Source organism: Dama dama, chromosome 15 (assembly GCF_033118175.1).
Source record: "Dama dama isolate Ldn47 chromosome 15, ASM3311817v1, whole genome shotgun sequence".
Taxonomy (NCBI): domain Eukaryota; kingdom Metazoa; phylum Chordata; class Mammalia; order Artiodactyla; family Cervidae; genus Dama; species Dama dama.
Window position 1 is genome coordinate 62,626,096 of NC_083695.1, and position 17,264 is coordinate 62,643,359.

At 37.4% G+C, this 17,264-nt stretch overlaps 1 protein-coding gene across 4 annotated transcripts in view; it reads left to right on the plus strand.

The window, feature by feature from the left end:
• Window positions 1-17,264, plus strand: part of LOC133070268 (cytochrome P450 2C19-like) — a 53,787-nt gene that overhangs the window by 25,518 nt on the left and 11,005 nt on the right. For all 4 annotated transcript variants that reach the window (XM_061162225.1, XM_061162224.1, XM_061162227.1 and 1 more), the window contains 2 exons: window positions 2,100-2,241; window positions 12,940-13,127. In XM_061162225.1, the coding sequence (XP_061018208.1) occupies window positions 2,100-2,241; window positions 12,940-13,127 (330 nt within the window). The remainder of the gene's footprint in view (window positions 1-2,099; window positions 2,242-12,939; window positions 13,128-17,264) is intronic.

Genomic DNA, 17,264 nt, shown 5'->3' on the forward strand with positions numbered 1-17,264 from the left:
AAAATATATTAATTATAGATATACAACATAGTGATTCAATATATGTATATATCACAAGATGATTAGCATAATAAATGTAGTTACCATCCATTCACACATGGTTATAGGTTTTCTTTCTTGTAATGAGAACATGAGGATTTTTAGGATTTACTTTCTTAGAAATTTTCAGAGATACAATACAGTATTAACTATAGTCATCAGGCTGTGTAGTAGTTACCCATGACTTATTTATTTTATAACTGGAATTTTGTACCTTTTGAGTTCCTTTATTCATCTTGACCACTCCCCGTCTCTGGCAGCCAATGTGTTCTCTAAGATCAGATTTTTAAAATATTTCACATGTAAGTTTGATCATATGGTAGTTATCTTTCAGTATCTGATCTGTTTCATTTACTGTGATAACTTCAAGGGCCATCCTTCATGATATCACAAGTGTTAGGATTTTCTTCTTTTGCATGCCTGAATTATATTCTATACATGTATGGATATATTATTGATATATAATAGCTTATATATATGTGTGTGTGTGTGTGTATACATACAGTTTAAATTTTTGTTCTTTAAATATCTGTCTTAAATTGTGAGTTTTAGTCAAAGTGACTTTAATTAATATTGAAGAATTAGTTTAATATTAATGGCTTTATTTCTGTTCTGCCGTTTTTTTGCTCCAATGCATTTTATGATTTGTTTCTCAATTTTTCCATCATAATCATATTTTTTGTTTGATCAATTTTGCAGGCACCTTTTTAATGCCCTCTTCAAATTTTTTGTGTTATTTTTTAATTGATTTCTTAGAATGGGGATTACTGTTAACATCCTAAATATATAGCAGTCCAGTATAAAGTGCTTCCACAGTAGCTTCAAATTGCATATGTTAACTCTGCTCCCAGCCAATGTCATCTCCCTCTATTTTGTTGATGTTATAAATTTCATCTTTATATCTTTTCTGCCTAGAAAAGGTATTTCTAATGATTTTTATTCAATTTTCTATTAGATAATATAGAAAAGAAGAGTTTTTATACTAGGATAAAATAATATTAGCTTTAGTATTTACCTACATTATTATTTTTACCAAAAATATTTATTTGTCAATCTGGATTTGAATTATCATGGAATACCTTTCGTTTTAACCTGAAAGGTGATTCCATTTAGTATTTCTTGTAGGGCCAGTCTTTTAAAAAGGAACCCCTTAGGTTTTATTTTGGGGATGTCTTCTATCACCTATTTTGTGGAGAGATAGTTGTGCCAGATATAGAATTTTTGGTTGACATTTTTACACTGAGGACTTAATATCTTTCCACTGATTTATGGTTTCCACAGTTTTTGGAGAAAAATGATATATTATGCTATTGTGGGTCCTTTGTACACTTCAGGGAGTGTGTACAAGGGAGTCACTTCTCCCTTGACACTTCAAACATTCTCTAGTTTTGGCTTTTGACAGTTTGATTAAAATACACCTTGCTCTGGGTCTTTTTGACTTCAATATTCTTGGAGTTTGTTTAGCTTCTTTTATTCATACATTCATGTATTTCATCAAATTTTGGAAGTCTTCAGCCATTCTTTTTTTAAATATTTATTTTTTATTTCTTCTCTCTTTCTTTTCTGGGGCTCCCATTAAGTGGATATTGGTATACTTGTTTGAGTTCCAGTTGTTTTCTTTCTTCCTTTTTCTTCCTGATATTCACAGGAAATTTCTGTTCTCCTGGCTTCATGTTTGATGGTTTTTTTTTTTTTTTTTTTTTTTGGGCTTCCTCCAGTCTGCTGTTGAAAAATTCTGATAATTTTTTTTTTTTTTTTAAATTTCAGTTATTGTACTTTTCAGCTCCAAAGTTTCTCTTTGGTTCCTTTTTATAGTACTTTTCTCATTATTCCTCACTTGTATATATATTTTCCTGATTTGCTTTAGTTCTTGTATGTGGTTTTCTTCAGCTCTTTGAGCCAGTTTAAGACATGAATTTTAAACTTTTTATCGAGTAAATCCAATATGTCTGGGGTTCATCAGGAATCATTTGTGTCGACTTGTTTTTTACTTGTTAATGGGCCATGTTTACCTGCTTTTGGTATGCTTTCTAATTTTTAAAAAATCAAATCATTCCTAGGAAAAACACAATCATCAATCAGAATATACATTTGAAAACCTGACAATCACTGTATCTGATTTGTTTGGAGCTGGGACAGAGACAACGAGCACCACGCTGAGATATGGGCTTCTCCTCCTGCTGAAGCACCCAGAAGTCACAGGTATGATAACATGCTGGGCAGGGTGATTTCAGAAAAGATATTGGAAAGAGACTAGGAGTGCTTTCCACCTTGTTTTTCTTGTGGTGATTTAGTCTCTAAGTCATGTCCAACTCTTAAGACCCCATGGACTATAGCCTGCTGGGCTCCTCTGTCCATGGGATTTCCCAGACTAGAATACTGGAGTGGTTTGCCATTTCCTTCTCCAGGGAATCTTCCTGACCCAGGGATCAAGCCCAGGTCTCCTGCATTGCAGGCAATCTCTTGCATTGCAGGCAGATTCTTTAAGGACCGAGACACAAGGGAAGCCCTTAAATCTCTGTTTGAGCACCTTAATGTTTTTCAGATTTAGTGAAGGGAAAGTAATGGGACATCTTTACATGATATAGCAGGATGACAGGAGTGAAGACACTGTGAAAGGTAGGAAAATCAACGTAGTAGCACTTGGATTTCATGGGAGGTCACATGTAGTGGGCATAGCCAGCATGAGTTGGCCTGTGGTTGCATAATGGCTTTCTTATGGAAAGATCACTCTGGAGTTTCCTCATTCTGAAAATGCAGGGTTCTAAAGCCAGGGCACGGAAAATGGAAATTCTGCTTTTTGAAACATAAATGGAAATCCTGGAAATTTTGTGAGACTGCCTGATGAAAATTTCAGTGTTGTGACTGCTTTAAAAAGTTATATTCACAGGGAATTGGCTTAAGATGTTCATAAAGGAATTTTATCAGTCAAGAAGTTTATTCCCGGGAAAATATTTCTTACCAAAATAAGAATTTGATAGTGGTGGGGGTTGGGGTCAATAATTTTATCCTTTGCAAATAACTTTTGTTAGAAATTAACCTTTAAAGAGTTAACAGTTGTGAAGAGCAGTTTATTTTTTTATTTTTATTTTTTTTTATTAGTTGGAGGCCAATCACTTCACAACATTTCAGTGGGTTTTGTCATACATTGATATGAATCAGCCATGGATTTACACGTATTCCCCATCCCGATCCCCCCTCCCACCTCTCTCTCCACCCGATTCCTCTGGGTCTTCCCAGTGCACCAGGCCGGAGCAATTGTCTCATGCATCCCACCTGGGCTGGTGATCTGTTTCACCATAGATAGTATACGTGCTGTTCTTTTGAAATATCCCACCCTCACATTCTCCCACAGAGTTCAAAAGTCTGTTTTGTATTTCTGTGTCTCTTTTTCTGTTTTGCATATAGGGTTATCGTTACCATCTTTCTCAATTCCATATATATGTGTTAGTATGCTGTAATGTTCTTTATCTTTCTGGCTTACTTCACTCTGTATAATGGGCTCCAGTTTCATCCATCTCATTAGGACTGGTTCAAATGAATTCTTTTTAATGGCTGAGTAATATTCCATGGTGTATATGTACCACAGCTTCCTTATCCATTCATCTGCTGATGGGCATCTAGGTTGCTTCCATGTCCTGGCTATTATAAACAGTGCTGCGATGAACATTGGGGTGCACGTGTCTCTTTCAGATCTGGTTTCCTCAGTGTGTATGCCCAGAAGTGGGATTGCTGGGTCATATGGCAGTTCTATTTCCAGTTTTTTTAAGAAATCTCCACACTGTTTTCCATAGCGGCTGTACTAGTTTGCATTCCCACCAACAGTGTAAGAGGGTTCCCTTTTCTCCACACCCTCTCCAGCATTTATTGCTTGTAGACTTTTGGATAGCAGCCATCCTGACTGGCATGTAATGCTACCTCATTGTGGTTTTGATTTGCATTTCTCTAATAATGAGTGATGTTGAGCATCTTTTCATGTGTTTGTTAGCCATCTGTATGTCTTCTTTGGAGAAATGTCTGTTTAGTTCTTTGGCCCATTTTTTGATTGGGTCATTTATTTTTCTGGAATTGAGCTGCAGGAGTTGCTTGTATATTTTTGAGATTAATCCTTTGTCTGTTTCTTCATTTGCTATTATTTTCTCCCAATCTGAGGGCTGTCTTTTCACCTTACTTATAGTTTCCTTTGTAGTGCAAAAGCTTTTAAGTTTCATTAGGTCCCATTTGTTTATTTTTGCTTTTATTTCCAATATTCTGGGAGGTGGGTCATAGAGGATCTTGCTGTGATTTATGTCAGAGAGTGTTTTGCTTATGTTCTCCTCTAGGAGTTTTATAGTTTCTGGTCTTACATTTAGATCTTTAATCCATTTTGAGTTTATTTTTGTGTATGGTGTTAGAAAGTGTTCTAGTTTCATTCTTTTACAAGTGGTTGACCAGTTTTCCCAGCACCACTTGTTAAAGAGGTTGTCTTTTTTCCATTGTATATCCTTGCCTCCTTTGTCAAAGATAAGGTGTCCATAGGTGTGTGGATTTATCTCTGGGCTTTCTATTCTGTTCCATTGATCTATATTTCTGTCTTTGTGCCAGTACCATACTGTCTTGATGACTGTGGCTTTGTAGTAGAGTCTGAAGTCAGGCAGGTTGATTCCTCCAGTTCCATTCTTCGTTCTCAAGATTACTTTAGCTATTCGAGGTTTTTTGTATTTCCATACAAATTGAGAAATTCTTTGGTCTAGTTCTGTGAAAAATACCGTTGGTAGCTTGATAGGGATTGCACTGAATCTATAGATTGCTTTGGGTAGAATAGCCATTTTGACAATATTGGTTCTTCCAATCCATGAACACGGTATGTTTCTCCATCTGTTTGTGTCCTTTTTGATTTCTTTCATCAGTGTTTTATAGTTTTCTATGTATAGGTCTTTTGTTTCTTTAGGTAGATATACTCCTAAGTATTTTATTCTTTTTGTTGCAATGGTGAATGGTATTGTTTCCTTAATTTCTCTTTCTGTTTTTTCATTGTTAGTATATAGGAATGCAAGGGATTTCTGTGTGTTAATTTTATATCCTGCAACTTTACTATATTCATTGATTAGCTCTAGTAACTTTCTGGTAGAGTCTTTAGGGTTTTCTATGTAGAGGATCATGTCATCTGCAAACAGTGAGAGTTTCACTTCATCTTTTCCTATCCGGATTCCTTTTACTTCTTTTTCTGCTCTGATTGCTGTGGCCAGAACTTCCAACACTATGTTGAATAGTAGTGGTGAGAGTGGGCACCCTTGTCTTGTTCCTGATTTCAGGGGAAATGCCTTCAATTTTTCACCATTGAGGGTGATGCTTGCTGTGGGTTTGTCATATATAGCTTTTATTATGTTGAGGTATGTTCCTTCTAATCCTGCTTTCTGGAGAGTTTTAATCATAAATGAGTGTTGAATTTTGTCAAAGGCTTTCTCTGCATCTATTGAGATAATCATATGGTTTTTATCTTTCAATTTGTTAATGTGGTGTATTACATTGATTGATTTGAGGATATTAAAGAATCCTTGCATTCCTGGGATAAAGCCCACTTGGTCATGGTGTATGATTTTTTTTAATATGTTGTTGGATTCTGTTTGCTAGAATTTTGTTAAGGATTTTTGCATCTATGTTCATCAGTGATATTGGCCTGTAGTTTTCTTTATTTGTGGCATCTTTGGTTTTGGAATTAGGGTGATGGTGGCCTCATAGAATGAGTTTGGAAGCTTACCTTCATGTGCAATTTTCTGGAAGAGTTTGAGTAAGATAGGTGTTAGCTCTTCTCTAAATTTTTGGTAGAATTCAGCTGTGAAGCCATCTGGTCCTGGGCTTTTGTTTGCTGGAAGATTTTTGATGACAGTTTCGATTTCCTTGCTTGTGATGGGTCTGTTAAGATCTTCTATTTCTTTCTGGTTCAGTTTTGGAAAGTTATACTTTTGTAAGAATTTGTCCATTTCATCCAAGTTGTCCATTTTATTGGCATAGAGCTGCTGGTAGTAGTCTCTTATGATCCTTTGTATTTCACTGTTGTCTGTTGTGATCTCTCCATTTTCATTTCTAATTTTGTTAATTTGGTTCTTCTCTCTTTGTTTCTTAATGAGTCTTGCTAACGGTTTGTCAATTTTGTTTATTTTTTCAAAAAACCAGCTTTTAGCTTTGTTGATTTTTGTTATGGTCTCTTTAGTTTCTTTTGCATTTATTTCTGCCCTGATTTTTGAGATTTCTTTCCTTCTGCTAACCCTGGGGTTCTTCATTTCTTCCTTCTCTAATTGCTTTAGGTGTAGAGGTAGGTTATTTATTTGGCTTTTTTCTTGTTTCTTGATGTAAGCCTGTAATGCTATGAACCTTCCCCTTAGCACTGCTTTTACAGTATCCCATAGGTTTTGGGTTGTTGTGTTTTCATTTTCATTCATTTCTATGCATATTTTGATTTCTTTTTTGATTTCTTCTATGATTTGTTGGTTATTGAGAAGCGTGTTATTTAGCCTCCATATGTTTGAATTTTTAACATTTTTTTTCCTGTAATTGAGATCTAATCTTACTGCACTGTGGTCAGAAAAGATGACTGGAATGATTTCAATTTTTTTTTGAATTTTCCAAGACCAGATTTATGGCCCAGGATGTGATCTATTCTGGAGAAGGTTCCGTGTGCACTTGAGAAAAAGGTGAAGTTGATTGTTTTGGGGTGAAATGTCCTATAGATATCAATTAGGTCTAGCTGGTCCATTGTGTCATTTAAGGTTTGTGTTTCCTTGTTAATTTTCTGTTTAGTTGATCTATCCATAGTTGTGAGTGGGGTATTAAAGTCTCCCACTATTATTGTGTTACTATTAATTTCCTCTTTCATACTCGTTAGTGATTGCCATACATATTGTGGTGCTCCTATGTTGGGTGCATATATATTTATAATTGTTATATCTTCTTCTTGGATTGATCCTTTGATCATTATGTAGTGTCCTTCTTTGTCTCTTTTCACTTCCTTTATTTGAAAGTCTATTTTATCTGATATGAGTGTTGCGACTCCTGCTTTCTTTTGTTCTCCGTTTGCATGAAATATTTTTTTCCAGCCCTTCACTTTTAGTCTGTATGTGTCTCTTGTTTTGAGGTGGGTCTCTTGTAGACAGCATATATAGGGGTCTTGTTTTTGTATCCATTCAGCCAATCTTTGTCTTTTGGTTGGTGCATTCAACCCATTTACATTTAAGGTAATTATTGATAGGTGTGGTCCCGTTGCCATTTACTTTGTTGTTTTGGGTTCACGTTTATACAACCTTTCTACATTTCCTGTCTAGAGAAGATCCTTTAGCATTTGTTGAAGAGCTGGTTTGGTGGTACTGAATTCTCTCAGCTTTTGCTTATCTGTAAAGCTTTTGAAATCTCCTTCATATCTGAATGAGATCCTTGCTGGATACAGTAATCTAGGTTGTAGGTTATTCTCTTTCATTACTTTCAGTACGTCCTGCCATTCCCTTCTGGCCTGGAGGGTTTCTATTGATAGATCAGCTGTTATCCTTATGGGAATCCCTTGGTGTGTTATTTGTTGTTTCTCCCTTGCTGCTTTTAATATTTCTTCTTTGTGTTTGATCCTTGTTAATTTGATTAATATGTGTCTTGGGGTGTTTCGCCTTGGGTTTATCCTGTTTGGGACTCTCTGGGTTTCTTGGACTTGGGTGGCTATTTTCTTCCCCATTTTAGGGAAGTTTTCAGCTATTATCTCCTCGAGTATTTTCTCATGGCCTTTCTTTTTGTCTTTTTCTTCTGGAACTCCTATGATTCGAATGTTGGGGCGTTTCACAGTGTCCCAGACGTCCCTGAGGTTGTCCTCATTTCTTTTGATCCTTTTTTCTTTTTTCCTCTCTGCTTCATTTATTTCCACCATTTTATCTTCTACCTCACTTATCCTATCTTCTGCCTCCATTATTCTACTCTTGGTTCCCTCCAAAGTGTTTTTGATCTCATTCATTGCATTATTCATTTTTAATTGACTCTTTTTTATTTCTTCTAGGTCTTTATTAAACATTTCTTGTATCTTTTCAATGTTTGTTTCCAGGCTATTTATCTGTAACTCCATTTTGTTTTCAAGATTTTGGATCATTTTTATTATCATTATTCTAAATTCTTTTTCAGGTAGATTCCCTATCTCCTCCTCTTTTGTTTGACTTGGTGGGCATTTTTCATGTTCCTTTACCTGTTGGGTATTTCTCTGCCTTTTCATCTTGTTTAGATTGCTGTGTCTGGACTGGGCTTTCTGTGTTCTGGAGGTCTGTGGTTCCTTTTTATTGTGGAGGATTTACCCAATGGGTGGGGTTAGACGATTGGCTTCTCAAGCTTTCCTGGTTAGCGAAGCTTGCGTCAGTGTTCTGGTGCGTGGAACTTGATTTCTTCTCTTTGGAGAGCAATGGAGTGCCCAGTAATGAGTTTTGAGATGGGTCTATGTGTTAGGTGTCACCTTGTGCAGCCTGTATGTTGATGTTCAGGGCTATGTTCCTGCGTTGCTGGAGAATTTGCATGGTATGTCTTGCTCTAAAACTTATTGGCTCTTGGGTGGTGGTTGGTTTCAGTGTAGGTATGGAGGCTTTTGGACAGTCTCTTATTACTTAAACTTCCATGTAGTCAGGAGTTTTCTGGTGTTCTCCGATTTTGGGCTTAAGTCTCCTGCCTCTGGATTTCAGTTTTATTCTTCCTGTAGTCTCAGGACTTCTCCAACTATACAGCGCTGATAAGAAAACTTCTAGGTTAATGGTGAAAAGATTCTCCCCCATTAGGGACACCCAGAGAGGTTCACAGAGTTACATGAAGAAGAGGAGAGGGAGGAGGGAGATAGAGATGAGCAGGAGGAGAAAAAAGGGGGACTCAAGAGGAGAGAGACAGATCTACGCAGCTGTCTATTCCCAGAGTGTTCTCCGTAGCCCAGTCACCTACAAAGATTCACAGAATTGGATTGGGAAGAGAAGGGGAAAGGAGGAAATAGAGGTGTTTTGAGGTAGAAAACAGAGAGTCAAGATTGGGAGAGAATAATCTTCGGTTTAAAAATAGGGCTTCTCTTTTTTTTTTTTTGGTAAGGTTATAGTGTATTGAAAATGAAAATTAAGGAGTAGTAGAGGAGTACTAGAGGACTTTAAAAGAAATAAGAGAAAAAGAAAAATAGAAAATAGAAGAGAAAAAGGAAAGAAAAAAGAAAAAAAAAGAAAAAGAAAGAAAAAGAAAAAAAAGAAAAAGAAAAAAGAAAGAAAAAAAAATTTTTCCCCCCTAATTAAAAAAATCGTAAAAATCTATGGAAATGAAAGTTAAGGAGTAATGGGGGAGTAATAGGTTGTTTTAAAGGAAAATAAAAGAGAAAAAATAAAAAAAGAAAAAAAAAAGAAGAGAAAAAAGTAAAATTATATCTAGGAGTTTCTCTGGAGCTGTTGTTGTCAGTGTGGGTTCGGCTCAGTTTCAGATAGCTCCTTGTTCCAGCTTACACTTCCGGTGTAGTCGGTGTTTTCTAGAGGGATTTTAATCTGTTGCACCAGTCCCTTCTGAAGTGGTTCCCTTTGTTTATTTGGCTTCTGTTTGCAGGTCTCTTCAGAGCCTCATTTCTGCCCTAACACAGGCGGGCAGAAGTGGACTCTTATTCAGGTAGCTAGTTCCGTCGCTCTGCGGGGAGGGGCTGGCACCGCGGGGAGGGCCTGGCGCTGCAGGGAGGGGCTGACGCTGCTTTCTCCGTCTGCGCTGCTCAGGCTTCCGGCTGTTCTATATGGAGCGTGCCCCGCGCTGCGCGAGGTTCCAGCCCTCGGGTGTTCCACAAAAGCGCGGAACGAAAAGCTGCGCCTGCTCTCTGTTCCTTCCCCGTCAGAGCGGTCCAGGCAGCCAGGGGCTTGGTGGGCGCACTCTCCCCAGGTGTGGCGCGCCCCCTCCCTTCCGCAGACCCAGTTTCAGTTTCCTCTGGCGCCAGTCCGGTGCGTGCGCCTTCTGCCCTCCGCGTCCCCAGCCCCAGTCCCCACCCGCGCTGGTCGGGTGCCTGCGCACTGTGTCTCGCTGCGACCTTCCCCTCCCCCCTGCCTCCTGCCTCGGGCGGGGCTGAGCCGGTCCGCAGCCTGCGAGCTCTTCTCTGGATTTTCTCCGTCTCTTTGTTCTAAGAACGGCCGGCAGTGTGTTCGGCCGGTTAATTTACTCTCGCTCTTTTGGTCTCCCACAGTTCATGTTGGCAACTCACAGAAGCTCCCTCGGATTGTCCTCAGGGCACTCAGGCCCAGGCCCTACCCCAAGCAATGCCGCCTAAGACTCCCTTCCTGGGACGGACCTCCGTCCTTAGCTCTTTTGTCTCACTTTTTATCTTTTATATTTTGTCCTACCTCCTTTCGAAGACAATGGGCTGCTTTTCTGGGCGCCTGGTGACCTCAGCTAGCGATCAGAAGTTGTTTTGTGAAGTTTTCTCTGCGTTCAGTTATTCTTTTGATGAATTTGTAGGCGAGAAAGTGGTCTCCCCGTCCTACTCCTCCGCCATCTTGGCTCCTCCCCCTGAACAGCAGTTTAGAAATACACATGATCTTCTGTTGTGTTAGGGTTTCAGTAAAATGACCATAGCCTAACAGGCCAGAGTTAGCTTTTTAAAACTGGAGAGGCAGCCAACACATCTTAAACAAATTTTTGAAACACAGAGCATATTGAGAGGTGACAGTGAAGTCAGACAGAGAATGAAGTTATGGCCTATATGTCAGAAGAGGAAGTTGTATAATAAGGAGAGTCATTTGTGTCCTTACCATCCTGTAAGTTTCAGTATTTATAAGTACCAAGAGTCAAAGAGGATGGAGGGAGAAATAGGCTGATAAAGGTAACTGTCCCAGTCACAACCCTTTGACAGCTCCTTTTATCAGATCATTCTTTCCCCAATAGAATGAGAGAAGCTTATTGCCTAGAGAAACTGAAACTAAGAGACTTTACAGTCAGGACACTGGGCAGAGACAGGGGCAAAGCATGAGGTCACGATTTGGAGGAAAGGTTAGGAAATCCTCTTCATGAATTCAGGGACTCTTAGCTCCTTTCTCCATCCTGCTTTCTGAATTTGAACAGCCAGAGAAAAACTCCAGAGAGTGAGCACTCTGGAGAAAAGGCCTCCAAATTTTACCATGTAGATAGAAAATTCTCTTGACATGTCTAGCAGAGTGAATGAAATAAAAATTTCCACCCCATGACACAGGTCATGAAATTTCTGAACACCAGAATAAAAGAGAAAAATCACAAAAACTTTCAGAGATGTTGGTCCTTTATTGGACCGGAACCTGGTAGTCTGGAGTCGATGATGAGACAATGAAAGAAGGAAAGAGGCAAATACTCCCTGGGTTATGCAGCCGGCTTTTGCGCTCTAGGGAATCAGCCAGAAATAGAGAGAGAGAGAGAGAAAGAAGGAAAGGAAGAAAGACATGGGGACCCAAGCTCTGATGGAGCAAAGGTGTTTTAATCAACATGGTGTGGGCATATATACTGCCTTACAAGGTAGTTATTCTCAACAAGGATAAAGATTAAAATTCCAGACTTACAAAACATAAGGCAATCCCTGTTAAAATGAGAGAGTTGTAAACAATCACTTTTTACCGTATGGTTCATAAGAAGGAAGAGGGTACTTATCACTGTATTGAAAAACTAATGAAGGAAATTCCGGGATTCCTCAGCCCCAGGAAAGGCGTGCCTCTCATCTTAATTCCTGAATATTCAGAGAATTCCTGACAGATCCAAAACAGCACACAGGAAGCTTCCTGACACAGAGAGATGTAGCATGTCATAGATAAAGGATTAGAGTTCACTAAGGCATCAGAATTCAAGTCAACTATCAAACTTTCATGTTCAAATGCCTGAAGTCATGTCAGAGGAAGTCATGGGCTTCAGGAATCTTGAGAACTCTTGAAGCAGAAAAAGTGTCAGGGCTGTTGCTAGATAGCAGGCCTGGAAAATATCCACTTCTAAATGGATCAGGTGGATAAAGCAGGTATGAAGGGAGATGCCAAGAACAAAAGACAAAAGGTGATGGATTGTTTGTGGCTTCTGAATAATAGGGAAATTATTATTAGGAGTTCAAAACATCTACCTCAGTATTTGGAAATAATCTTAAATCAGGGTACAGAGTTTTATGACTTGAACTAAAGAAACATAGTAAGGTCCAAGAAGGTACCAAAAGGAAGCATAATCATAGTTTTCTTATGAGTGAGCATTGTTTATTTAGTCAGAATGATGTTAAAATGAATGTTCTAAGAGCTAAAAATTATGGTTTAAATATATTGGAAGTGGAGTAAGGGGATTTGTATGTGTATTTTGTATGAGGTGGGGATAGAAAAGTAAATTCTCAGCTCTCATACCAGGAAATCAGATATTGTTTGAAAATCTGTTCATAAAAAATAGAAACAGAGTCATTGATCAGAAATAGGACAAAAATTTCAGAAGAAACCACTAGAATGTTGAAAGTGACAGCATTTGGCAATTGGAGGATGAAGAGAGTAACACTGCATGTTGCACACACAGAATACACAAATACACTAAAACACATATAATTTACCTTTTCAATCCACATATTGTTTTGATATAAAATTAATAGATTCCCGTTTTTCTCCTCCAACAACTTTAGTTTCTTGATCTTGTGTTGTGTTTTTATTTTCAAACATTTCATCATTTCTGCTTGTATTACTGTGTATGCTAACATAGAAGTCTCTTTAGCTGTATCTTAAGTCTAGCTTGTCAGAGACTAACATGTATTTGTATTATGGCAATTCTCTCTCCATGTCGAGGTGCATTTCTGAGCATATAACTTAAGTGTATAATGTTGTTGGGATACCTTCATGAAGCATCATGTATCCCTGAATTGCTGTGCAAATGTGGTGTGCAATTTTTCCTTCTTCAGTCTTACTTATCTCTTATCAGCTAAGATCCAGGAAGAGATTGACCGTGTGATTGGCAGACACCGGAGCCCCTGCATGCAGGACAGGACCCGCATGCCCTACATGGATGCTGTGGTGCATGAGATCCAGAGATACATTGACCTGGCTCCCACGAGTGTACCTCATGCTGTGAACTGTGATGTTAAATTCAGAAACTACCTCATCCCCAAGGTAACATTGGTTTCTCTTATACTGACCTCGGTGGTACTGAAGTTCCCATGTTAGACAGTTTGTGTGCCATCCTCTATGAAAGCAAGATGAAAGAAGTATAAGTAATCATTTGTGTGCAGGCTTGATGAATTGTGTGTTTTTTCCAGTTTAGTCTGTAAAGCTTTATAACAGATTTATAACAGCTAGCAGTGTAAGACTTCCAAATTTTCTATTTCTTTTATTTGGTTTGACGAAAGTTAACTGTTTACATTTCCAAATGAATCTTGGTATCAATTTGTCAATTTACCAAAACACTGCAGGGATTTTTGTCAGGGTGATATGAGGTCAATTTGGAAAGATATAACATCATGGCATGTTGAATCATTGCATTAATTAATATGATATATGGTCCAGTTTTGAAAGGCTTTCTTTAGTTTTCTCAGTAATTTTTTTTCTGTACAATGGCTTATGTATCTTTTCTTTTTTTCCCTTAGGTGCTTATTGTTGTTTTAAAATGCCTTTTCCATTCTATTATCTGGATTGAAAATATAATTGATTTTATCATTTTAATAACTTTATATGAAGCAATCTTGCCAAATTTAAAATCAGTGTTTAAAATTTCCCTCTAGATTAATTGCAATTTCTCTATACATTGTCATGCTGTCTGGGCTGATAACTTTCTTTTAGTCTTGTTTTCATTTCTGATCTCAGTAGAATGGTGGTTAACATTTCACTATTGATAATGATATTTTATGTACATTTTGCTACATACATTTTAAAGAATCAGAGTAGAAAATATGTTCTCATTTTTAATGCTATTTTTAGCCGTGAACATGTATATAATTTTTTCATGTTGATGTCTGTACTTATTGGTATGGTTGAATACATTGACCTCACTTTTCCCACTGAATATGCATATTATAAGTATATATACTCAGTTGGATTTCATTTGCTACATTCTGTTCAGGACTTTACTGATTATGGTATAAGAGATTTTTGGTTTACATCTTTTCTTCCTCAACATTTTTTCATTGGATTTCTGTTTTAAAGGTCATGCTAGCATGATAAAATTAGGTGAGAAATGTTTCATAGTGTGGGTGTATATTTATTGTTTTCCTCACTTCTACCTTTGGCCACTTAGTGTGTCTTTGAAATGTCTAGTTACATTTGGTTAAATACCAATTTTTATAAATGAAAAAATGCAGAGTTCAGATGTTATTTATTTTATTCCAGAAAGGGTCCATCCCTCTCCTCTTTGGCAGATGGAATGATGTAACTTCTCCCATTTTGAGTATTTTGAGTAAAATTTGAACATTGACAGAGACTAATATTAACTTTAGGTGTCAGCTTTCCTCTTTGAGGTTCTCCAAACTTCGGAATATTGAGACAGATTTTTGTCTTAGTAGATTTCTCATGCTCTCTAACACAGAATATCTGTATATATTCAGACTTTCTAATTTGTGTGCTGAAAACTTCTCTTATCCACTTGAAGCCAAGACATATTATTAAAATTACAAAATAATATAACTAAAATTTATATTTTGCTGGGGAAAGAAAGCAATGAGATTCTTAAGGCACAAGTACTAGTGCCAGCCCTTGGAGAAGACAGAATTGACGATTTTACTAGATTATGAGACTTGTCTCAGTGATTGCAGTTTTGATACAAGGGTTAGGACTTCAAGTCCTAACTGAGAGAAGACTTTTCTTTTGTGACACTGGGGTCTAAGGTAATAATTGATCAAGCTTGTTTCTACTCTTATTTCTAAGTATGTGGGAAACACTGTATTAGAATGGAGTGGCCCATCTCTCACATCCACTGTATTAGGAAATAACCATTATATTGTCATATATCTATTACCAAGCATATACTGGGGATGACCATCCCCTTCTGCATAGCTCTCCCAGTGTAGAAACATAAATATTGAGTTTTATTCTTGTTTAGTCACTAAGTCATGTCCAACTCTTTGTGACCCCATGGACTGTAGTACAGCAAGCTCTGCTGTCCTCCACTGTCTTCCAGTTTCCTTAATTTCATGTTCATTAAGTTGGTGGTGCTGTCTAACCATCTCATCCTCTGCTGCCCTCTTCTGCTTTTGCCTTCAATCTTTCCCAGCATCAGGGTCTTTTCCAATAAGATTATTAGGAGGCTGATTCTGTTATACCTTTTTACCAATCATATAAGTGATTAGTTTTAATCCAAGGCTGGAACCACTGGGCTAACAGGGAGAATGCTCTAAGACAGAAGTATTACAGTATTTAAGTAATACTTCAGAGTGTAAGTATTTCAGAATTTGAAGCTTTGAAGTGTCTGATGCCCTTTGTATCCTTTTGTACACTTCTGCTGTCGTAGCATGGAAGCAGTCAAGGACATATTAAACAAACAAGAATGGCTATATCCCTGTCTTTTTGGAAGCAGAAATTTAGATTACATATAATTCCCATGTGTCACAAAGTGTCTTCCTTGATTATTTTCCATTTAAAATACTTAGGTCATTGTTTGTACTAAGGCTATATTTGCACATAGGTGGATATTTGTTAGTATGTAAGACTGTCTAAAAGAACATTTTGCAATGCTGTAAGATTGATGTGTGGGATTGTTTTGTTTGTTTGTTTATCTAAAGAACATTTTCCAGCACAGGGTCTGAAAGATTTACCCTTATAAACTTCATAATTTTAGTGCTTACATTTAGATGATGGTTCATGCAGGTAAGTTTTACTTATGATGATGAGTAATGATTATGCTTCTTTTATTTCTCTATGAAATGTGCATTTGTTTGAGCAGCGTTTGCTTAAAGTATTGGCTTTTGTACCTTTTTTGTTATCTTAAATGTTTTATTTATTTCTTATATAAACCCAAACAAGAGAATAATAAAGAGTTGTAGACCTTTTATATGATAACCTTAGGGGATGGACAGAGAAGGCAATGGCACCCCGCTCCAGTACTCTTGCCTGGAGAATCCCATAAACGGAGAAGCCTGGTAGGCTGCAGTCCATGGGGTTGTTAAGAGTCGGACACGACTGAGCGACTTTACTTTCACTTTTCACGTTCATGCATTGGAGAAGGAAATGGCAACCCACTCCAGTGTTCTTGACTGAAGAATCCCAGAGATGGGGGAGCCTGGTGGGCTGCCGCCTATGGGGTCACAAGAAGTCAGACAGGACTGATGCGACTTAGCAGCAGCAGCAACTGTAGGGGATGAAGATTTCCCCAAGTTTGCATTAATTATTTTTTAAACATAAAACATTAAAAAACATGTTCATATGTATGTTATATATGAATTTGTATATTTACCTGCTTTTGCAGTGTTGAGAAATAATCAATAAACAATCTGTAAGAGGAATAGAAAAGAGCTTTATTTGAGCCAAACTGAGGACTATAGCCCAGAAGACAACCTCTCAGATAACTCTGAGGAACTGCTCTGGAGAGGTATGGTTTATCCACACAGTTGTGTACCTTGTCAGAGCAAAGAACATCATGAAGCCAGAAATACATTCTTACAAGGTTGCAAAAAAAACCATTATCAACATATGCATAGCTAGTTGGTATGGCCTTGGCACCTAAGAGAGGAGTCTTCTCGTTGCAAGAGTTTCAACATTGGCATCCCAGAAAGGAGGCATTTAATCTTTATTTTTAACATGGACATTCTTTATTTCTGTTCAATATACATTTTCTTAATAATTAGTGTTTATGTTTGATAGGCCACAAACAGGCTGTTCTAGTTAGCATAAAATTCAAGCTAAATCATTTATAAGCTAGAAAGACTTCTCCATACCTCAATATGTAAAAATTTCTTCCACAAATATTCATTTATTAATCTATCCATCTACTATCTGCACTTCTCTATTTCAGTATGTATAGCTCAAAATAGCGATTTTTATATACAGAGCAATAACAGTAATTATACTCAAGAGTTATCATTGACAGAATAATATTATCTAGTGTACAGCCTATATTGAAATTTTCCTAGTTTTTCTGGAGTAAGCCTTATGGCTTTTTGTCTTTGAAAATCAGTGTCCAGCCTGGAAGCAAGATTATAATTTGGATATCTTTTCCTTGTTCTCCCTGTTCTCTCCTGTTACCAGTTTTGTTTGCCCTCTTTGTTTTCTTTCAGTACATTTTAACTCTGTGAAGAGTACAATTTAGTAGTCATGTGAAAT